A 24,494-nucleotide genomic window follows, 5' to 3' on the forward strand; every position below is an offset into this window, starting at 1 on the left:
TTATGGACTGAGAAGTTTGTGTCCTGCTGGCATTTGATCAGAAACGCTGTGGTACAAAAGACAAAGGAAGCAGAAAACCTTCAGACTGAGTCTGTTAGACAGAAGTCTGTAGCTTCCTCGGTGTGTTAGCGCTGCGTCTGCTGCCCGGGTCTTATCACACCGTTGGGATTGCTGTGGAGACCCGGCGACACGCCCACCGACGAGCTTCATCGACACAACACGGAGATAATTGGTCGACCGCAGAGCCACGCATGAACGCTTCAGACTTTGATAATTCTGCCAGTTAAATGTGACGTGGCTTTGATAACCAGACCACCACAAGTTGTTCTCACCTGTTTGGTTCTTTGACGCGTGTTAATTAAAACGCCACGTGTGTGTGTGGTTGGTCCGGCGCTCAGGGGAGGGATTTTTCTTTTTTTTTCGCGTCCTCCCCACACATCTTCTCAAGGACCTTTTGGTTTAAGCAAACATGTGCAGTGGGAAATCAAAATGCCTGAACGATCGAGACCTCGGCCAATTAATTATCTCTCACTGAGCGCCCGAGGGGTTGAAAGCACTCGGGGAACAGCCGGTCTCAAATTAACTCCCCCCTCTGGCCAGTCAGTACATACAGTATGTATACGTGTTGACTACAGTACAGCATTGAAGTCCTGAGGTTGAGCACTCTGATAGAGAAGAATCTGAATCCCTACACCGGAACGAGCTCTCGTTAGTTTTAACGAGGCAGAAATGGACCCCGAGTGAAGAGAGGGCCGTGAATACGCTGCAGTAATTGGACTTCAGTATGAATAATTTCTGATAATGTGCAGTTTCAGTCTCTATAATGTTTCTGAGCACTGATCTGTGGTGCTCATTCGTTTGCATCCATGTCAGGGAAGCCAAATTAAACACACTCACAGTCCACTGGTTTTAATGTCAGTGCCACAAAATGAAGTTTAGGAAGTTAAAAGAAGGATTCAGATGACTTTGATCAACTGAAAGAGTCTGACTGGAACAGACTGATTTTTGCCGTTCGATGAACCTGCTGATAAGTGTTCGTTTTTTGTTCTTACAATGAGAAATTGAGATCATGGGTACGAGAGCTGGAAATGAGCTGGGTCCAGCTTTAGAGATGCAGGGTGAGGAGCTCAGAGCGGAGAACGTGCTGGAGAGATGATGTCTCCTGGCTGGCTTCTGAACGCCTCGGTCCTGCAAGAGCTGGAGGAGATAGCTGGGAATACCAGATACATGTTCAAGTTTTTAAATTCTTCATCTTTACATCTGATAGAATTCAATCCAACCTTTTTGATCGCCACATCGAGTCCAAGAGTTTTTAGTATTGTAAGAATATTCTTATTACTTTATTATAGTACCGCAGAAAATCTGTATCATTGATGAGCGATGGCACTGAACACTGAAAAGCAAAATAGAATCAAAGTGATGTCGTCGAGCTTCGTGTTTCGTCCGATCAGCAAAATTCAAACATATTCAGCACAGAGTGCTGTGATGTCTTAAAAGGCACTGAGTTTATTTTCAATCATACGGGAAGATTGTGATGTGTTTTTAGTTAAAACTGCACTGATTTATCATTTGTGTTACGGCTCTGCTTTGGTATCGCCCTGCTTCATGTGCACGCATGAAAGCCAAGTGGACAGGACAGCATCAGTGACAACAGATAAACTCTTTTAAAAGAAGACGTGGGTTGCAAAGTGGCTTGCAGAGGCAGTAGTGGCTGTATGCAGGCTGAAGCAGCTTATGTTTTAAGTGGACAGGTTCTTATGTAACTCTTTTCTACTCTGCTTGAGCACTCAAAGCATTTTATACAACACGTATCCTTCACCCAGTTTCACATATTTGCACAAGCACTTTTTTCTACGTCTAAATGTTTTTCCAACGTTCACGCTCTGAACGCTGCTGGAGTAACTCTGGGTTCAGGAAGCCTGCTCTACATGCGATGCTCTATATGACAAAGTGCATCATCTGATGCGTCAGTGAGTCAGTGTTGACAGAAGATGGTTTTAGAAGGCTTTGTTTAAATCCTCTGAATCCTGACGGCGTTGTTGTTTCCAGGATGGCCTCAGTAAGTCGGACATGGAGAAGCTCACCTTCTACGCCGTGTCGGCTCCAGAGAAACTGGACAGGATTGGAGCTTACCTGGCCGAGAAGCTGAGCAGAGACGTGGTGCGACATCGCTACGCGTGAGTGGTGTTTGACTTGTTAAGTCCCAAGCACCAGATAAATGTGTTTTATCCCGGAAAACCCTTCATCACCTCAAACAGCAAATGCTGTTAGCTTCAAATCATGATGCAGATTCAGTGAGACAGCAGGAGGAGAATAAGCTGCACAGTTCCTGTGAAACAGTGAGCTGCAAAGGAATTTGCCAAAAAAATACTGGAAATCTGGAAACGACAAGAGAAAAAATTCTGAGGGAAAAATACCTGAGAACGTAGTGCGACGTAGCAAAGACACGTAAGGATGCTGAAAAACAGGATGAAAGCAGTCGCAGTCAGCCCGAGGTTCAGAAATACTAGGTGACATTTAAAAACAGAAAGTGAAGGAGACTGTCCAGCCACCTGTCATTAAAACTCATCAGAAGAAGTGCAGTGACATTAAAAGTCTCGTCCACTTCCATTTCTGCTCTGGAAAGTAATTAAAACGAGCTGAGAGACGGAACAAAGAACCTCCCTGAAGTATTTCTGAAAGAAGACTGTCAGCACTGAATCGATACAACCATTATAAAGTCAGACTTTCTGTCTGAATGGGCTCTGATGTTGTTTCCTTGAGGCTGACGGTCAGAGAGCAGACGCGTCTACCTTCTGCACGGCATCCACGCACCCTTACCAGACCGCTGTTCACCCAGCAAGGCGACATGTTTGCATGCTCGGGTCTGTAACGTCAGCCTTCTCCTTCCAGGTGGAGCTGCTGTAAAGTTACATCATGCAATAATGTGCTCAGTACACAGACACTTTCAACCCGACAGTGACCCACTCTTTTTGTGTATTTTGATCGAAACACATCTGCTGCACCTGCATCTCTCGTCTCCACCCTTTGCTGCTTCTGTTTTTAAATAGAGAAGAGCCCCAAAAAACTGTTCAGTTAGCACATTAGGAGGTAGTGGGTTAGGCAAGGTCTGGGTGTCTCTGCTTAGACCTCTCCCCCTATGACATACATCTGGAGTAGTGTTTCTGTAAACGTGCAGGTGTTGAGAAGCTCCTGTGTCCTGAGTGTAAAGCTTATTGTGCAGGAATGTGGTGATAGCCATGGAGGCTCTGGACCAGCTGCTGATGGCGTGTCACTCTCAGAGCATCAAACCCTTCGTGGAGAGTTTCCTGCACATGGTGGCCAAGCTGCTGGAGTCTAGAGAGCCAGACCTGCAGGTGCTGGGAACCAACTCGGTAAGACGAAAACACAGAAACACACACTCGAAGCCTTTTTTCTAGATGAAGGGAAAGGAGGAGGAGAGCATGCAGAAATGTGTTGATAAAGACACTGTGAACTGCAACCTTAGTGAAGCCAATTGGTACAGCAGGTAATCCAGACTAATCTGTGGATTATGTAAAAGATGAATGTGTACAGATTACCTTTAAATGAATCCTTTACAGCATCGGAAACCAAAACATCGTTTCTCAGAGAACTTTGCTTCCACTTTCTTTCACTCTTTTAAAAAACGCCTCCCAGGTGTTGTGCTAGGTCCACATTCCACAAATGGTCTTACAAAGAAGAAGCGTTAGCATGTCAGGTGACGCACAGCCTGTTTTGCATAGATAGGACAGTTGGTGTGCCTTCATCATGCATGCCAGCAGCTTTTGAAGCTGCAGACGCTGCAGATGTTGGCTGGACAGAACTTCCCTTCACACGCTGTAAACTGCGTGCAATAAAAAGCTTCTGCTCTTCTCACTTTGAGCTTGATTTTACTTTTAATCTCAGGCGGATACTCTCTTAGCAGCAACCAGGATTTTATTGTTGACTCTGCTTTATTCATACTTCGTATGTTTCCCATCACAGACTAACCCACAATCCTCCAGATTAAAGCCACAACAACGTTTTTGACACACACAAAAAAATAAGGTCATAAATCAAAGCAGGTCAAATACGTCAGTGGTTGATGTCGGCACTTTAATAGCTCATTTCACTTCTCCTCTCACAGAGGAAATTGTCGTGTAACACATCCCGTGAAAGACTCTAATTATTATTAGCTTCTAAGCCGCCAGCAAATGTCAGCCCCATTTCTCCTTCTGTTTCTTCTGAAGGTGAACCCGAAGTTTTTCCCTTCATGCCGCCTCCTGTTCTGAGCCTGTCTGTCTCCATTGTTGGGGCTTCATCCGAGCAGGAAACCGAGCCCAAGGTTTAGATGTGAAAGCCTTTGCATTATTTATGTGTGGTATTTAGACTGACAGAAGAGAAGAGCAGTTAGCTGAATCGGGGGGCTGGAAGGTGCTCGCCGTCTTTAGGTGAGAGCCGTGTTAATTAAATTTTCCTTTACGGCGCCGGCTCCAAACGGAGACGTTTCGTTTAATGTCTCCGTTTGGTTTTGTGGCGCAGCTGAGCAAAACGGAGCTCCTTTGTTTGCTCTGTTGCCTAATTATCAGTTTAATGAGTTTGTTTGAGACGTCTGCAGAAAAGCACCAACACAGAGAGCTCAGCAAATTACAGCAATTTGGTCAAAAGACTGTTTGAAACCAGCCGGCCGGCCTCAGCGGAGCCTCAGCGGTGTCTAATTACTTTTAAACGTCACACTTTTAGTGCTTGTTGTTGCTGCTCAGCAACAAAACAGCTTTACAGTAGCTAAAGAACTTCATATCCTTCATGATACAAGCAAACAAGAGGAGGTTAACTCCTAGAGTCCTAGAGGTGCTTATGTTGAATGTCTGTGTTTTAAAGCATCAAAATAAACTGCTATGAATTTTTGTCCATGACACAGAGTCGTCGTGTTGAAGAGCAGAAGTCATTAACGACACGTTACAATTTAAAACGCCAGGACTGGAAAAAGACCACTTCTTTAGAGGAAATGCCCCCTGGTGGTGAAAGTTAGTTACATAAGTGTCTTTAATCCTTTCCTCCATAAAGATGACGTTTGACAACCTCCCCTGTTCCCGCAACCTGGTGAACCAAACATCTGGTTCCACGTGTTGCCAGGTCTGTTGTTTAAATACAGACATCTGTGGTATCCACACAAACATCAGAATCTCAGCTCAAAACTCACAAAAATCATTTCTCCGACCGCAAAACAGAACAAAAAACAATTATAAGGCAGGTAACGATGTAAACACAAACGCATTCTATCTTCCAAAACTTAACAGCGAGAAAACTGTGAACGACTCAACGCCTCAGAGTGCTTCAAGAGCAGCTTCCCATCGGACATCGACATTTTCTGGTGCCAAATTACAAAATGTCTTGCTATGTCTGTACTACAACCTCTGTAACTTTGCAGATGTTGATTCATTCCACATGTTGATTTGTGGTTTTCTGCAGTTTTTGGTCAATTGCAGCATATTTTCAAAGTACAAAAAGAAAAGAAAAGAATCTTTCTGTTCCATCCTCAGTTACTGTGACACAGTGGCATCTATTGTGATGCTTGTTTACCTTCATACTTCATACTCTTCATACCAAGATGGTTTACATGGAGTTTGTGATCGCAGACAAGCACTCGGTTCATGTTGGGCGCATCATTCTCGAGCAGGAACCACAGAAAGAGAGTTTTAATGAGTAGTTTGGACATGTCACTATATAGCTCAATAAAGACGCGGTTTGGAACGGATTCCAGGTTTTTCCAGGTGTAGCCCGAGTAAGTTGTATAGGCAGAGATCATCCACATTAACTTGTGACATCATCTTATTCTAGAAACACGCCTGAAATATAACAGAAATTGCTCAGTTCAGAAAAGAGAAACAGGGATTTCCTCTAGTAGGCATCCAAGGGGCAAAGGGTTAGATTTAAAGATAAAAGACGGGCGGGGATGATATCATATCAAAATAGATGGAGTGTTAGCTGCAGACCTCAGTTTTTTTCAAAGCCCCTCAAAAGCCAGCAAAACTGTTACTGTTACCAGCAATACTTGGAAAAGTAGTGAAGTTGGGCTCGTTGATACAATGACGACGACGGGAAGGAAGGCCGAAAATGGACCAAACTTCAGTCCAGACTATGTCTGAGATGATCCATCAACAGCTCGAGGTTGGTCACTGCTGTGTGATTTGGTTTAATCATTATGAAAAAAATCCCACATCCACACTGAAACCTTAGTGGGCACAAAAGCGTTTCTTCAACAAATCATTCAAATATCGGTCTTCGGGAGCTCAGGGCTGCTTTTAAAACCTTGTGTTAAAACAAGCTGGAGAAGCAAAGAATGATGACTGAGTAGCTTTTAAGGAACAGTCCGTTTTAGCTCCTCCCCCTTAGCTCTCCCTTGTAAACTGAAGGTGGGTGGGGCGTCCGTGCCTGATTGGCATATTAGGAATATCCACTCTTTATGACATCATGCAGAGCCAACAGTAGAAAAAAAAGTTGACCTTGCACTTTTGTACAAACGTGGGCCTCTTTATCTTCTGCTGTCTAATGTGAGCATCCAGCACTTGGCGAGGACATGTTTGTCAGACAATGAGGGAAAGCCCAATAAGTCCATTGCAAGTTAACTTTGGAAACATTCGGTTGACTAACGAGCCAAAACAAACCATCGTGGGGGGAGGTAGGTGATAAATCATCCTGTATATAAATAATACCAAAAAAGTTCCAATCAGTCTAACAGTGACATTTTCATTAAACCAAACAACATTTGTCACCTTTAATGTAATCATTTTCCTCCTACAGCCCCACTGGCTTTCCTATTTCTTACCGTGCCCAGTATAAATGTGTGTGACCGCTGTGTTCTGCTGCTGTCTGGCTGCCAGCCGTTCACGCTTTACAAATTCATCTCCCAGTTAACTTTATCACAAGAAATTGGCAAACTGTGACGGCTCGAAGTGGCGCTTCCTTCACTCCATCTCAATGGAAGAGGCGCTCATCAGTCCAGACTCAGACACCGAGTCAGACACACAGGGGAGTCCATGTGTCTGCGATCTATAACCTGTGGAGCCAGATGTGAGATAGATGCAGTCTACAGCTTTATCCCAAAACCCAATTTTCCATGTTTAGATTTGTGTACAGTTTATGGATAGCAGAAAGTTTTGGTCAAGTTCAAAAACTATGTAGGAATAAGATTATTTTTATTTTCATTTCTCCAAAGTTTGAAGCATTTTGACACCTTGATACCTCCGAGACGCTCCGTAATCAGAGTCAACGTCTCTGGTTTATCGAATTCCATCTGTTGCTTTTCACTGCGGCCTTTGTTGTCCTTCTCCTCTTGTGATTTCACACGTTGCAAGCACTTCGCAGATGGCCAGAGAAGTATGAGCTCCGCTTCTAACAGACGAGCCTTCGTTAGTCAACAGTACAGCCTTTGTTTCTTCCTCTGTCGGAGCCTTTAAGTGAAGCTCAGACCCCAATTTGGGGAAAAAACCAACAGATTTACAAAAGTTAGATTTGGAAAAAAAGAGATTTTTTTTTAGCAGATTAAAAGAAAAACTGCACATCATGCAACATGATGGGTGTAAAATACAGAAAAGTAACTTTACAGTGCAAATAACATCAAAATAAACATTTTAACGTTCAGTAACCGCCAGCTGATCGCACGGTGAACTCGATTTTTGATGAGTAAACTGTCCAACAGTTACCGGGGCGAGGAGTTCTCCATCATCATCATCAGCAGCTGAGTGAGGGCTCAGGAGGAAGCAGCCAGTTATGAATCTGTCTACAGCTCAAGACGTTCCCCCAAGTTGTCGTAAACTTCCTGTGAACTTTCTCGCGGGAATGATACCGAAATGTCACGTTTGATGAGGTTACAGGAAATTGAATTCTATCAGGAAGTACAACACCTGTAAACTGCTTCAGGCGCGCGATACATGAAAATGAGTCAGCCCTGTTATTACAGGTTATCATCACTTATAATCAGAGCCGCTGCCAAAGGGAATACACGCTAATAATTAGTTTAAGCTTCAGTATTCCACTTCCTGGCTTGAGTCGGCAAACATTCAGCCTCCTCCCACTCAGACTGTCAAGCTGACACTCCAGCAGGTTCACCAGTGAACTCTCAGCCCAGGCAATACCGAGAGGCATCTCAAAACAGCACATATTCAACAAAACGTGGAGCATTTTTAATGCCACAAAGGACTTCAGACTCCTTCCTGTGAAGTTTGAGCTTGTCTGAGATTTCTGTCATGGTTTTACAACAATGCAGTGTGCATAGTGTGTGGATATTACAGAGTATACCCAAACTAAAGCCCTTCAAGATGTCTTTGTGTGACGTGCAAATTCAAGTCGTGACCAAAGCTTCTCCTTCTACCTCCTAAACACGACTGTAATTGGTCTGTAAGTGCCTACAGCTTGAATTTGCTCTTCTGCAGCAGCACAGCAGTACAGTACCGTAATCTGCTGAGGGGAAGCCACTCTCCTGTGCGCCAGCTGCCGGCATAGCTCCTTCCATCTGAGCCATTACCCCCAGGAGAGGTTAGGTACAAAATGGGAGGAAATTACCGGTAGAACGGAGTGGTTTTTGCCACTGACGCTGAACTGTGCTGACGCAATTTGTCGTAGTGGACAATGACAGGTTGGTGAGAGAGGCTCCTCGAGCGCAGCCGACTGAGCCGGGAGGAGGAGGCCTCTCTGGAGGACACTTGAGGCTCGTTTGGAGGGAGAAGATTACAGGCTGGGCCGGGTGGGGGAGGTGGTTCTAATAGTTATTGTCATTGTCACACTGGCTCCAAAATTAATTAGTGTGCAGGAATGTGACGGTGCTTTGGCTCACAGGAAATGCTCTGACATGTTATCAGTGTTGTGATCGAGGGATTTTTTTTCTTTGTATCTGTTGTTGAGGTGAAAGGTCAAACATTCATCAGCTTCCTATTTTCAGGACTTCAGGTTCCTGCATAAATGGACAATATATAAAACATGGCTGTCCTGCATTGGTTAGTAAAGCCTGTACCTGAGTGTTTTTACGGTTGACAGGTTGGTGTTTTGAAACTGGATTAGATGGGCGTGGACTCATCAGCTGACGTGTGATTGGCTGATAATCTGTTAAACAAAAATGTATTTAATGTTGTTTAAAGTAAGAAACAACAGCTCGAGACTGTGAATTAATCAGGAAGTACTTACTGAGGTCACAGGGCCATTTCCCCCACAGACTTATTTAATTGTCTTTTTGCAAGCAGAGGAGGCTTCACTTTACAGGCCTGGAAGCTTTTTGAGAATATTTTTTTACTATAATTTGAAAGCCTCGAGGAGTGTACCATTCACTAATTATAATAATTATTATTTATGAATAGTACAGTTACTACTTTTCAGAATTTCACAGAGCCTGTGTTCACTGTGTTCACACAGAAAATTCAGGCTGATGAATGTTTGCTGATTCTTCCTCTGCTCTCTGCAGTTCGTGAAGTTTGCCAACATCGAGGAGGACACACCTTCCTACCATCGCCGCTACGATTTCTTTGTCTCTCAGTTCAGCGCCATGTGCCACTCTACTCACGAAGACCAAGAGACCAGAACCAGGTACAGTCCAAACTCAGACATTTCAAACAGACCCTCTAATGACAAGTATACTATATTTATATTTCAGGGTTTGTTTGTTTTTTTTAAGCAATAAACTACACAAAATGCTGGATTAAGCAACAATATACAGGTTAAAACTTCTATATGGAAACAAACTGAAATTTCTTTTAGAAAAATTGTCACAAGGTTCAGTGAACATTTCAAAAAGAGTTTTCTCATGGTTCAGGATTTACCCACAAAAACTCTGACTGCTACACAATATCAGGACATCCTCTAACTTTTTAGCAGGTTTTAATTTTGTTTTTATCTTCCTTTTAGTTTTATATCTTATGTGAAGTACTTTGTACTTTTTTCTGTGATAATGTGTTTTAGCTCTTTCTTTTTGACAGTGATAATGGGCTGGTTTAACTTTTCTGACCCTCTGCCATCAGCTTTTAGATTTATTTCATCTTCCCTTCACGGCATTGTTCGTGGAGTCCCACAGGGTTCAATTTTGGGCCTCCAGTTGTTCTTCAAAAACATGCATGCATTAGAAAAAATGGTTTAACTACTACAACTATAACAAATGTCATATAAAATTCCTTGTTTTCACCATGCATGGTGTGTGTGTTCATGTTTTAAGCTCTAATGGAGCCCAAAGGTTTGAGGAACTGCAGTTTTTTGCTTCCCGTGACTTCATTTTTCAACCCTGGAGGTTTCTCCTGGTTACTCCAAGTCATCAGGAAATGTTAATGACCCAGATTTATGTTTAACCAGATATTATTATAAGAACCTGTCGAAAAAGACGACCAGAGGACTCGAGTAAGGCTGCTGTTTATACCAAGAAGAACAAACACATTAGTTATGTCATGTTCTTTCTCTTTATTCTCACATCACATTTTAAAGACCTCCACAATAGTGCTGGGCGATATGACGATATATATCGTGTGGACGATAGAAAAGTGTCTATCGTGCCATTTGTCTTCTATCGTTTCTAACCTAATTTTATAAATTATTACATAAAATATATAATTAATCCTTTACAACCGGTCGGAGCAGGCACACTCCATTTTACCTAACTATTTTTAAATCCCTGTAGAACTGGAACCACGTAAGCTAGCGCAATATTTTTTTATGCATGTGAAACCATTGGAGTTGTACTTGCATCTAATGCCATTAGCTTGCCCTAGGTCACAGTTTCCTTCCACATATAGCTTTGCAAAAATTGCATAAGAAGCACTTGCAGCAACAAAAAGATAATATTCCAGAAACACACTTTGCTGATGTTCAATAACACTTCCTACGTTGGCATATACGCCAGCGCGAACTATCGCATGTCTGCCATTACCTGCCCGAAACCATAAGTGACGTCATTTTCGCGAAAGGGCCTTATAAGCCTATGTTGGTGTTTTTAAAAGTCATGTTTGACTTGGAAATAGTTTGTTTTGATGCATTATAATATTTTCATTTTTCCTGTAGTATATAAAAATTAGTGTATCTCAAAAACAAAACTATGAAGACACTCAAAATAAATTTCTCGTGGTTGGAAATTATTTTGTGCAACCTTTTTGTATTTACAGTTTTGAGGGATAAACCTCTTTAAAATTTTCTAACTAGAGATATATGTAAAAAAAAACCCAAAATGTTTTTCAATTTTTTTGTAGTTTATTGCACTACAATTTTTTGCAATTTATGTAGTTACTATGGACTTGATGCATACATATATTAAAATTTGGGCTATAACAGTTGTATTGATATATGGAAACTTGAAATGCTCCCACAAATGGCACTACAGCATGTAAAAACATAAAGATAAGCTCTAGCGGACTTGGTTCTATGGTAGGTCTTAAAGGGTTAAATAGCCTGTGGCAAATATATTAGTGTTGTCTTCTCACTATACATGCTCTTAACTTTATGCAAGAGAAAATAAAGTATAAAAAAATGATATTTTTTGCAAAGCAACTCCGTCTTGTGGTTTGCTAGCTGGTGCTGCTGTACGTGCACCCGGATTTGCGACATACTTTACGGTAACTCAAAACAAAGACTGCACCCTCGGCACTTGCTGTTTACAGACTGCGTACTTTCTAGATGACCACAGGTCAGGTGGTATATTGTGATATAAAATAATTCATATCGTGATAAATATTTTTTCCATATCGCCCAGCACTACTCCACAACTCAACTGTTGTTTGTTGCACTCAGGAGAGGCTGAATAATCCTAAATTTAAAATATAACCATTGATTCTCAATCAAAGTTATAATTTTACTCCTCTGGAGCAGTCTGAGTTAGTGATTGGTTTCCTTTTTGTGTTCAGGCCGATTCACTCGAAGCTGCTTTTTTGGACCAAATTAAAATCTGGAAGCAGCGAGCTTTACTTCTAAAATCTGGGCTTCATGCCGCGACATCATTTTGGAGTATTATGAAGACATGTCATGGTGCTCCTCCACCGCTGAAAATTTCATGAACGACCTCTTTCAAGCCAGCGAGGAAACATGCTTCAGCCAAAAGAGGGGCGGAAATAAAATCCCCACCAGGGCCGCCCTCACCCCCACTAGAATCCAGTGAATAAAGAATTAGAAATACGTCTGACTGATTTAGATTTTCGGGCCTTCTTCTGAGAGGGCGGGGCTTGGTAACACCACCACAGGAAAGCATTGCTCCAACGGCCAGGTTAAAATATAAGGATCTGAAATGATGATGATGGAATGATGTGTTGGGAAGGCTCTGCATAAATGAGGCTACAGAGAAAGGCGCGTACCTGCCTGCATTGCTTCCAGCATCAGGAGCTCATTCTTCCCTCCACAGCAACAACTTCACTCACAGTAATGAGAGAATACAGCAGGAAACTGATTTGTCCCGTTTGGCTTTTAGCCGTCTTTAATCTTTAACGTGGATTTAATATTCTTTTATCTTTCAGAAACGTTTTTATTGTGTAATAAAGCAGAAATCACAGGGATGTTTATGAGGCCTTTAAATGAGTAATATTTCATGGCAGCATCACTAAAAACAACAAAAATAACTTTGCTTGAACCTGACAGGTGGTAGTCTGACAGTTTATTCCTCAGATTATATCTCGACACCTAAAGCTCCCTCAGTTATTTGCTGGTGAAGGTGTTATGTAGGAAACATTAGCAGTTTTATTAGGTGATGATTTGTTGAAACAAAGATGCAGCACCGAGAGGAAAATGGCTGGTTGAGAGTAATCACTCACAGTCAGCAGTCTTTCGAGACGAGAGAAGAATATATAATGTTGCAAGCCCACAGGATTTGGAGCTGAGGAGAATAACAAACAGTCGAGCAAGCCGCGTGCAGTTCAGAAATATAAAGTCTTAAAAGAAACAAGCAGGAGCTGCAAGTAGGGAGAAAAAAGTCAACGCCGATCCACAGACTGTATATAAAAGACAGATGTAGTCCACGTGATGTTGCTCTGTGTTTTACGACGTCTCGCTGTGAAGCCTCAAGCTGAGTCTTTTTGTGCCTTTGAAAAGGGGACCTGACAAGTAAGGCTTACGTAAGCTTACGATGTAGCTAATGCAAAAACTTAAAGCTGCACTCTTTCCAATGACTCTAATAAAAATACTGCAGTGCAGATTCAGGCCGACACCTTCCAAACTAGCAAGGTGTAAAGACTTTGATGGACCACAAAACATAAAAGACTATAAATACAATAAACGCAAACAAAAAGAAAAACATTTCTGATTAAAACATGAAAGAACTCGACTCCACCAACCTAAGAAACGAAGCTAATTTCTTAGTTTCAGGTTGAGGGAAGGATTACATCCGTTTTCAGACGCTATCCGGGTCCAGGTCATGTGGGCAGCAGTCTTGCCTGAGATGCCCAGCATTGGAAATGCCTGAAACACCTCAGCTACGAGGTGTCCAGGAGGAGTCCTGGTTAGATGCCCAGTCTCAGGAGCTCTACTCCGAGTTCTTCCTGAATGACAGAGCTCCTCAGCCCCGTCTTTAAGGGAGAGCGCAGGCACCCTTGTGAGGAAGTCCTTTTCCATCACTTGTATGTTCGATCTCACTACACAGAGCTCATTGTTCATTGGTGAGGATAGGAATGTCATACCATGAATTGGGGGCTTGTCCGGGATTTGAACCCGGGACCTCTCACACCCCTAGCTAGAATCACAGCCCTAGACTTTACCACAATAGAAGGTAAAACATCCACATTACTCTCTCCATCAGTGTCCCGCTGTGTCCTCGCCTCATTCATGAACACGACGCAGAGATTTACATTTTAAAAACAGGCAGACGTCAGGCACTCGCATTTTTACTGTGAAACTGAGAAACTGTCTGCTTGCGATCTTTATTGTAAGTAGGGTAAAAAATAGCTGGTTTGGCAGCGGCGTGAGGTTGTGACACCACACAGCACGTTAGAAGATGCTTTCCCCGCCGGGGCGCTCGCCCTCTGCATTAAAACAATACCTGGAGACTTCTGTCTCATTCACTGTCAAGATAACTTCCCTCCTCCAGAGTTTCTGAAATCTCACTGCAGCAGCTGAGACCTCTCCGAGCGACGAGGTGTCTGCACGTATTCGTGCATAAAAAGCCTCTTTTATCTCCATTTGTATGTATGAGGGTGTGTGCGTGCTGCAGGTTGGTTGAGGGTGGGTGGTGCGGTGAGAGCCAGGGGATGCTGGGATTGTTTTTGAGTGCGCTCTATACCTCGCCGCCACCGCTGAGCTATAAACGGTTTGATTTCTGACGCTGCTTCTTTTTTTTTTTTCCTCAGTGTTTTATTATTCCACTCAGCAGTGTCGGCTGTAGGTGGAGAGGAATTCCCAAATAGGATTTCTGTGGCAGTGATTAGATTAGCTCTCAGGCGAGGTCATCAGTGCTGTTCTTTGTGTTATTGCTCATGGAGTTATCCGTGTCCAAAAACGAAATAGTAAAAGGTGAAGTCGGCCTCACTTTGCTCCTGAACATTTCTGCTGTGCAGGCTGCTGAACCTCTTCTCAGGCGGAAAATTAGATTAAATCAAAGGTTTGGATGTTTTTCCTCTGAAGTGAGATAAGATTTGGAATTTGAGGGAAGAACTTGGAAGGTTAGTCTTTAGTAGTGAGTTATTTGAGAGACGTTTTCAGCTCCTAAAAGCACCGTGATGTTGTCTGGTAGCTGTTTGTCCATGACCAGGTAAAACTGACTTCACTGGGGACACTGATGCTGGTGTTCCAGCAGTTTCCAGGTTACGTTAGCCTTAAGCCTTTTTAGTTCCTGGGTTGTTCCTGAACATCCTAACCAAATTCCTCTCGCCTGAGGGTGACAGTTTGCCCACATCTGGAAGCAGACCCAAAGTGGTGACATATGTGAATATTTATGTGCGGTCATTTAAATGGATGGCCTTTTAATCCTCAGTTATTCAGAAATATCTCCCAGAGACCCTCCCAGTCTGTGTAAATCTACAAGGAGTTCCTCAGATTTTCCCATTGTTCTCAGTGTTGGTCAGTCCAGTGAGTGCTGTCGAATCTTGTTTATGCTGCAAAGAGAAACTAGCACCTGTAGTCGATCATGAACACTAACGGGAAGCTAATAGGCCTCGGCCTTTTCAAGTTAAAGGATATAATTTCAGTACCACTTATAAAAAGCTGTGTATATATTTGACCCTGTGTGGATTCGAGGAAATAAATTCAAACTTGTGCACCCAGATTTGTTTTTATAGTCTTTAATGGTTTGTGCTGTTCAATGCTGCTTCATAGAAACCATTAAAATCCCAAAATCACCATGACATTCATGCCTGTGATGAGTGATGTAAACTTCTGTCCACAGCTGGATGTGTGCCTTGTTCTTCCTCTGAGTCTCTCTAATCTCTGCCGTCAGGATCCGTGTGGCCGGGATCAAAGGTCTGCAGGGCGTGGTGAGGAAGACGGTGAACGACGAGCTGCAGGCCATCATCTGGGAGCCACAGCACATGGACAAACTGATCCCATCCATGCTGTTCAACATGCAGGACAGTGAAGACCTGGACAGGTACGACACACGCCAAAGCTGCCACGCGCTCGCCTCAAACCGAAATCTCCCTGCCGTGCGTTGTTTTCCCGTGACTCATTATTCTCTGCCCTGAATATGGAACTGGAGCGATGGCTGTCTCTCAGGCAAATGTTTGATTTTCTGAAGTGAGAGCTGTTCTCTTTCAGAGGTGACCTTTTTTTAATGGGCCACACAGTAATGCACAAAAACTGCCAATCAATTATACATGCTGAGCTGCTGCTTTTCTCTCCAGGCAATCAGCAAAGTAAACTAGTTTTCCTGCAGCATCAAACTTTTCTGCACACGCGGGAATGAGTGTTATTGTTGTGCGGCCAGCTCTCATATCCCACAATTCAGCTGTCACCTTCACCAAAAAGTCTCCAATCAGACAGGATCTGCAAATCATGGGGAATGATTGAGGCCTCAGAGGTTTGAAGGCGCAGTGCGTCATAGCTGCAGGGCTCTCTCTTAATGATAGGGTGAGACGTTCGGGAAGGACTCGCAATAGAGCCGACACTCCTGCAGTGGAAGAAGCAAGATGAGGTGGTTCGGGCATCCACCTCCTGGGTGGGTGTTCCAGGAGGAGGCCCTGGGTTAGACCCAGTTAGGCTGTCCACTGTTAACTGAGAGGTTGAAGGATAATCAGGGCTTTTTTACTGCTTTGAATAAAGCACAGGTTCAAAACTTTGGCACAAGCTTGCAGACAAATAAATGCAGTGATCAGGAGCAGTTTGTTCCAGCTCAGCAGTCGCCAATCTAACAAAAACCTTCTCATCTGGAAAGGATGATGCATTCCTTAATTACATCTAAACTGGACGACTTCACTCCTGTGTTTGCAGCCTGGCACTGTTACAGAATCCAGTTTAAAGCGGCGCCGTTTGTGTTTAAAGCCGGTCTCTCACCTGCATGTGTGGTAGATACGCCGTGTCCACATATTCCCTCAATATCATTAAGGTCTGAATGTCCGTCAGTCGTCATCATCTTTGCTGTTGCTGCCTCTCTGGAATGACCTAAACAACCTCAGACGAACAACCTCAGCGACTGTTTCCAAACCTAAGCGTTTGGAAACGGCTGATTTCTGTGAAGGTGTGTACCGTCAGTTTTTTAGGAACAGGTTTATTCTGTTTTAGTGTAGCGCACTTTGGTTTTAAACGTTCTGTAGAAATCAAGTTTGCTTACTTGGCTCTCTTGACTGGGAATGCCCACGTGCCCCCACGGGTGAGCTGGGAAGAAGGAGGCCTGTGTATCTCTGATGAGGATGCTGCCCATGACCCTGCAGACAAGTCATTAGCTTTAAACTGGACTAAAAGTGGTGTTAAATGGTAAATGGACTGATTCTTATATAGCACTTTTCTAGTGTTAGACTTCAGCTCTAGACTAATCCACAGGATTTCTGACAGGTCTGGTTGCTTATCATTCAGTCGCCATCTTTTCCTCGTACATGTGTGCTTGAGGTGTTGAGCCACCTCATCCTCTGTTCACATCCTGCTGCTGTCTGCTGTGATCCTCGGGATGATTTTAAGCTGTCAAATCCACTCTGAGAACCAGCTGGACGACAACATTCGACAACACAGACTCCATCAAACCCGGCCAACACATGAAGCATGTCGTACCCATGTCAGGATTAAAGCGGCAGCGTCACCGTTTTTTACACGAGCTGTATCTGACACTATGCTTCCTGCTTTCTTTAGAGTTTAGAGAGGCTCATATTGAACCGGAGGGACAAACTGGTTTACGCCACAATTTTTGTTTCTCTAAGAAAACCGACGATACAGCTGTTTTTCATCTGCAAAGTGGGAGGAGCTAATTCAGGCTCTCCTGTTTGCAGCATTAGAGACTCCTGTAGAAAATTATCGTGTGACTCTGGAGCTGATACAAGCAACAGAGATTCAGACTCCAGATTCAATAATCAGTTGATAATTTTTGGTTCTGTGATATTTAAGATTCTGCTGCTTTCACACTGAGTGTTAATATTTATGCTTCATAGCAGTTTAACACAGCTCATTGTTCTGTCCGCGATACAGAGAATTTAATCATAAAATAAAATAAAAACAGCTAAAATATTAAATGATCTTCTCTCAGATTGGATTAACTAGACTCAAAGTATTTGTCTCACGGCTGCAGAACTGATCCTTAGTGTCACATTGTTATTGCTGCTGTTTGTAGTCCAAGTTAACAGGTGTCATCATCTGTCAACATCTGCCTTGTTGGTGTTAATGAAGCTTTCAAAGAAACTCTAGTCGGACTTATCTTTAATCAAATGAGTCTGTCTCCAGGTTAAAGCACGTCTCTGTAAAAGTAAAGTTTTTTCTGTTATTAATAATTTAACTGAAAAAACTGACAAAAAAACTGTCAAAATAAAGGAAATATAACAAAACCCAGAAAATGTTCACCAAACAAAAGACTAAATAAAAAATAAATAAAAAACTAAATCACCAAAAACCCCACCCTCCTCTCCACAGAGCAGGAGCACGACACACACCCCGGAAACAAAGGAGCGCTCTAGTAGGCCACACCCACACAGAGTCAACGTCACAGCAGCACAGAAACCTCACAGCTGTTGCAAGGTCTGTGTTTCCCAGTAATGTTGGACCTGATGAATAAAGTTAGTTGATGATTAATTCAATTCAGTTTTATTTACACAGCGCCAAATCACAACAACAATCGCCTCAAGGTGCTTTATCCTGTAAGGTAGAGCCTACAATAATACATACAGAGAAAAACCCAACAAACCCCCTGTGAAGGCGACTGTGGGAAGGAAAAACTCCCTTCTAACAGCAAGAATCAGGGAGGGGCGGGGCCATCTGCTGCGACCGGTTGAGGAGAAAGAAGGAAGACAGGATACAGACATGCTGTGGAAGAGAGACAGAGATTAATAACAAGTATGATTCAGTGCACAGAGGTCTAATTATTAATTATATTTTCATGCCGATATTACATCCACACTCGATAGACTCCACAGCGCCCCTGGTGGCTGATAATTTTCAGAGTAGGTGTTTGAAAAAAGACTCGACTGTGTGTGACTTTCAGGTGTAATTTCAGCAGGAGACACAAAACCACCAATCATGCAGCATTAAGAAAGACAGTGTAGAGAAGCTGAAAACATGATTTATGACCTCAGTCGGTCTATTGTTGAGTTCCAGATCAGGTTTTGTACAATTCACCACCTATAATCGAACATTTTTCGCAGAACTGTCTTTTGTGGCGTGCACATGAAGATGAAAGGTCAAAATCCTGACCGTGCTTTTAATTATAACCAGCGACATTAAAACCAGTTACCAGCTCTCAGGTGTATTTGTGCCAAAAATTCACCTGAAGCTCATTAATCAGCTGAAGAATCCAAAGACGGGATAAAAAAAGACGTGTCCTTCGTTACAAAGTGACAGGCAGAGAAAAAATACTTGAGTTAGTAAATGGAGCAGCGAGGGCAGGTTTTTATGAAAGGAAACAAATCTGTGCCTGCGTGTCACCTCATCATAACTCCATTTTCCCTCCAGCTTTTATTCCTTCCTAAACATTTCTCTTATCGTATCTGAGCAGAGTCCTGGGACAGAGCAAGATTTATTGCTTTCACAGTCTTTCATTCCTGCTCTCCTCCTCAATGTATTGTTGGGTAAACGTGGAAGAGTAGCGACTCTGAACCCTCACACGAGGAGTTTGGGAAGCGGTTTTGCTTTTGCAGAAATTGTTAGCATGATCTAATTCATTCAAGCTGATGAGGCGTGTGTGCAGGTTTTATAGATCATCGTCATTAGAGGCGTAATTTGATTTGGTATTTAGTGGGAAAGGAAGCATTCTCATCATGTTGTAATGCAAACGATACGCTGTCGTCATCTTCTGGGGCCTCATGAGTGTCGGATGGGGGCGTGCAGCACAATTTGTGTTGGATCTCAGATTGCGTTAGATTTCGGCCTTCAGTGATGTGTGAAAACTGTAATTACTCGGTTTCATATGTTGAAGGTAGGCGTGGGCAATATAACCTCAAAATTATATCAGCATGACATCATTGCATCGTTTATTCATTTAATAATGGTTTTGTAAATCATGCAAAAATATACCCAGGGTTAATATGGATGGTGTGTTATGGCGCAGTCCTAGTTGCAGGACTCCGGCTGGACTCTATCGGAGAGCCTTCATCTACTGGAAAGGTCCCGTCCGGCCATGAGCTGGGAGTGAACGCACAAGCATGAGTGCTGACAATGACGTCGACCGCTTACGTAGGTTACATCATCGCTCTACAGAGATTCAGCGCAGAAGTCTAAATCAGGCCTGAGAGTTTTTTCCACCACGCATGAACCAGTGTGACAAAGAAAGGGCTAAAAAGACCCAGAGCTCCCAGTTCATGCTGTTCTCAGTACTTTAGAGAAGAGAACCCCAACAATCAAGTGATCCCCGTGAAGAAGCACGTGGCAACTTTGGGGAGGAAGAACTCCCTTTTAATAGGAACACACCTCATTCAGAACAAGAGGATTTATTCAGTTTGACAGGAACTTGGACATGATAAGATTAACGTTGTAATACCAACCCAAAATATGACCGCTGGTCACGCTGAGCAACCGAAGGATCTTGGCTTGTGTTTGCTTGGTTGGTGCGTTTTCTTCTTCCTGCTTTCTAACAAACTCTGCCGGTTTTCTGTGTTTCTCGCTCTTCTTTGGACCTTTGACGTCTTTAATTCTGCCCGCAGCACGTGGAGAGTCAGAATCCAAAGTAAATCCTGCTGTTGGATCTGCCGTAAATCGCTCGGGATCATCAGGTCGGCCGACGGAATACAAACCTTCACCTGAACTCGAGCGGAGGAATTACCGCCTCCCACACACCTCAAACCTCATTTTATTCACTCAGCCCACAAATCCAGGCTTGTATCCAGGTGAAGGAGGAAATCCCGATGTCGTGCTGAGGAGCTTAGTTCTGCTCCTCATCCCCGGGCTGGGAGTGATGCTGTGCCTGCACTGCAAAGATCAACATGACCGAGCACAAAGATTAATTCTGGTGTCTTTGTCTCGTTCGAATTCCTTACCAATCTTCTCCTCTGTCTTTGAGACAGTTATTGATTTAAAAAAGAAAAGATGTCTGAAATGCACAATAATAGTGCGTCAAATATCTTTTCTTGTTTTGAACTAGTGCTTTGATCATTTGCAGACATTTTCTGTCACATATTTAATAAGAAAATTAACCCAGAACTGAAGTAGTTAAATTAAGCAGATGATGGTATCTCTTTACTCTCCTCGCTTTTCCTCCTCAGCCTCTCATTTTTATCACCTTCTCTCCTGATTTCACCACCTGAGCTCTGTTCTGTAGAAACCTCTCCTTTCTCATTTGTGTGGTTTCCATGTGAACAAAATGCTATTTTTGGACCTGCTTTTTGCCTCCCTTTGACTCTTTTTTTTTTTTTTTTTTCCCTCCTTCTCTCGCCTGTTTTTTCTTTTCCTACCTAAAGCCCCACAAGAAGCTCGCTCCCTCCCTTCCAACACATGTGGAGGAATGAGAGCGCTGTGGCTGTTCGGACAGGTTGGTGTTCCTGTCACCCACAGGTGTGGTGGGAGGTTACTTCCAAGCATTTAAAGCAGGATACCCAGGGGTCATTCAAGTTCAACTGCATGTGAACACGTATCTAACCAAAATTGAGGATCAGAATGAAGAAGAAAGAAGATTTAAGTGACTTTGAACATGGCACGGACGTTTGTCTGACTGTTTCAGTACCTGATGATCTGCTGGGACTTTCCTCACAACAACCTCTAAAGTTTACAGGGAATGGTTTGAAAAACAGGAAATCGCCAGTGAACACGTCTGTGAAGGTTCTCAGTCATCCAGGTCATCGTAGTCTGAGATCCTTCCCAGACGCCTTAACGCCCACTCACATCCTGGGCCATCTGATCTCAGGAATTCGCATGATAAGGTGGGGCCAGGTTTCACACCCAGTTTCACACCTTGGCTCAGGCGATTAGAGGATCATCAGGGGTCCTTTTGTCCCTCTGTGGGGGGAAACTCCCACTAGGTTTATATCTGGGACTCTCCACCATTTGACCTTAGAACTGAAGAAGCTTCTCGGATGAGAGGTGAAACGTCTTCAAGCAACTTAAAGAAGTCCAGACGCTTTTCTTTGCAAGCTCCTTTGACCACCAGTGAGCACGTTACGCTTTTAAGATTTTAAAGTTTAGCTTTAATTAATTATGCTGATCTTGAGATGAACGTCTTCTGTTGAAGGAACGAGCTTTGCTGGACCACCGTGAAACACGGGTCTCTCTATTTAACCGTCATGCACTCTTTGTTTCTCGTGTTTAATCTCGTGTTTATTTCCTGCTCCTAACAGTCCAATCACCAAATCTTATCTTCACCATTTAAATGGAAATGCACCTTCCCATTTTCCTGGGATAATTGTTCTGCATATCTTCCTTTCCCGCTGTCCTGGGGGGGAAACATCTCTGCAGTAATGGCAGCGTTCGAGTCGTTTCTGCGACTTAATGAGCAGAAACCCCGAGCCGGATCTGAGGCTGGAAGTGTGCTCTTTGAAGGAGGCGAGGTAGGATGTGTGAGGTTAAACATGAAGGACACGTAGTTAAATATTTAAGTCTTACTCTTGCCTTTAATCTGTCCTTTTTGGCGTAGATTGACTGAACCGCGAGTCTAAAGTTATGAAATCATGAACTCCAGCCACACTCGAGTCCCGTTACATTTTTCCTGACATACAGGAAAGAATGGCTCTGCCTGAAGAGGTTTTACCTTTCTCCAAAGAAACATCACTATAGTGATAAAAATGCTTTTTAACCTGTTTTTTTTAATCAGTTTTAATTAATTCAAGCTAAAAAAAAAAATAATAATAAAAATAAAATCATAAATAAACTAGCACAGTTGTTTGTTTTTTTTTACTTGACCATATGCAGAGGAGTCAGTTTGGTAAAGTTTGGAAGAATTAAAATCTCTGAGTTTTTTAATCTCTGAGCCGTTTTACTTGGATTACATGCAGCGGAGTTTTATTCATATAGCACCGTTTCACAGCAACAGTTCGATGCACTTTTATATCGTGAAGTAAAAACCCTGCGATGTTAGAGAGAAAACTCGTGATCTGTCCTATTCCCAGTGGGTACTTAGCATCAGCAGATACTTAAAGCTAAGGTGTCAGCATCTTACTGGAGCAGGCTTCATCTTTTAATTTTGGTTAATGTTGTCCCCCTTTGTGATGTAACTGTTCTTAGCTGCTGTAATTACACATCACTGCTGAGGGAATATTCATGTCAGGCTCTAGACCAACTGACGAGCCTTCGTCTTGTAGCTGCCGTCCACTAGAAGACTCTGAAAGTCTTATAAAACACTGAAGTCTGGTGCATCCTCACATCTGTGTCAGAAGCCAGGTTGGGAATTATTTGGGTATTACTAAAAATGGGGAATTTTATTTAATACCTTGAATTGAAACTCTGAACTTCACCACAGAGGATTTTAAATCGGACTCAAAACTACAAAAAATGTCCTCGTGCACAAACTTGTGGATCCAACTAAAGGTTTTTAGCTACGGACTGTGAGGGTTTGTAAACAGCGGGGATTTCCCATCATGCTCTTCTTCAACATTTACGTGGTGAGAAACAGTTGAACGCTGTAGCTGTGCTGATATTTGTGCTGAAGAAGATGATGGTGGCGCAGAAAGTGAACATGAGGCTAACAGCAGTCATGTGTTTCAATGTTTGCATGACCCAATCAAAAACTGTACAACAATACACGTTTAATATTATCGCAATATCAAGTCTAGAAAAAGGCCTCACACAGCTTTGATCTAACGCCAAGCGATCGAGAAGATGAGCTGGCCTTCAAATCCAAACTGTTATTTTTCTATGACTCTGACATGGTCTCACTCACTTATTCCCCCCACTGCTAAAATAGTTGATCCAGTATCTGCAGTATCTTCTCAATGAACCTTTGACAGGAAAAGCAGAATTCTTGCCAATCCATCTTCCATGGCTGGAAGATAAATTTCAGTAAAACCGACCCTTTTCTGGGCGGGTGTTAAAATCCATGTGTAACCAATACCCGCATAAATATGAGGCACACGTCTGCAGAGATGTAGGAATGTGACACATTTAGTTTTAGAAGCTGTTCAGTCAAATCTCTTTTTTTCTCTTGGAGCTTTTATTGTTTCGACTTGATCTCTTGGCAGGTCTTGTATACCTTCTAAAGGCCTGTAATGCCCTCTGAAGCTTCCCCAAACTTTGAAGAATAAGTAAAATGCTAACGTTCGTCTGTACAAACTGACGGTTCAGCATCGAGTAGAAGGAAGCTTCTCTCACAAGGCAGTTAGCAGTTATTTGAGGAGTTTACTGGTGACAGTTTAGCTAAAAAGAGCTGGAGAAACGAAGAGCGGGTGGTCCGCTGAGGATAGTATCACCTCCCTGCAGGGTAATCATTAGTCATCTGTAATCAGGCACCTTATCATGTTGCTTTGTTCATGCGAATGCAATCACACGCAGCTCCATGCAATCACAGGATGCATAGCTTAGCTGGAAACATGTGATGTGCATTTTATTTTTTCCGATAAACCAGTTTTCTTCAGCTTCTCTCGTCGGTCTGCCTGTTTCACAAAATCTGGGAGGTCAAGTGGAGGAAAAGGCTGCCTGGACTCATCAAAAATCTCTCCCTGGGGAGTTCAGACTTGTTTCTCCATGGATTGAAACATCTTCCAGTGGCAGGTGAACATTTGTTCTGCACTTTTCTGCCCATTCGGATGCTGACCTCCCTCCTTGGAGCAGCTCAGCATCACTGCGGTCCAGCAGCATCCTGTCAAACTAAATGTCTTTCTGCAGGTTTGGGGTTTGTCGGTTTAATAGTGTGACTCAGAGCTCACCACTGAAACACAGTTTGACTCTCGCCTCTGAGGGAATCGCTGTTGTGCTTGTTTGTTTGGTTTTTTTTCTTTCTTCTGATAATTTTGTCCCCGAACTCTGGCTCGGCAGCATGTTGTCGGCTTTCTAATCGAACCTCTGGAGGCTGCTGGGAA

General features: G+C 43.0%; 1 protein-coding gene across 1 annotated transcript in view; it reads left to right on the forward strand.

Moving 5' to 3' along the window:
* Positions 1-24,494, forward strand: part of efr3a (EFR3 homolog A (S. cerevisiae)) — a 102,611-nt gene that overhangs the window by 38,232 nt on the left and 39,885 nt on the right. The window contains exons 4-7 of the mRNA XM_013914179.1: positions 2,050-2,177; positions 3,224-3,374; positions 9,437-9,558; positions 15,362-15,511. Coding sequence (XP_013769633.1) covers positions 2,050-2,177; positions 3,224-3,374; positions 9,437-9,558; positions 15,362-15,511 — 551 coding nt within the window. The remainder of the gene's footprint in view (positions 1-2,049; positions 2,178-3,223; positions 3,375-9,436; positions 9,559-15,361; positions 15,512-24,494) is intronic.

The sequence above is a fragment of the Pundamilia nyererei genome, unplaced genomic scaffold, assembly GCF_000239375.1.
Source record: "Pundamilia nyererei isolate P.nyererei 1_Seehausen unplaced genomic scaffold, PunNye1.0 scaffold00177, whole genome shotgun sequence".
NCBI lineage: Eukaryota > Metazoa > Chordata > Actinopteri > Cichliformes > Cichlidae > Pundamilia > Pundamilia nyererei.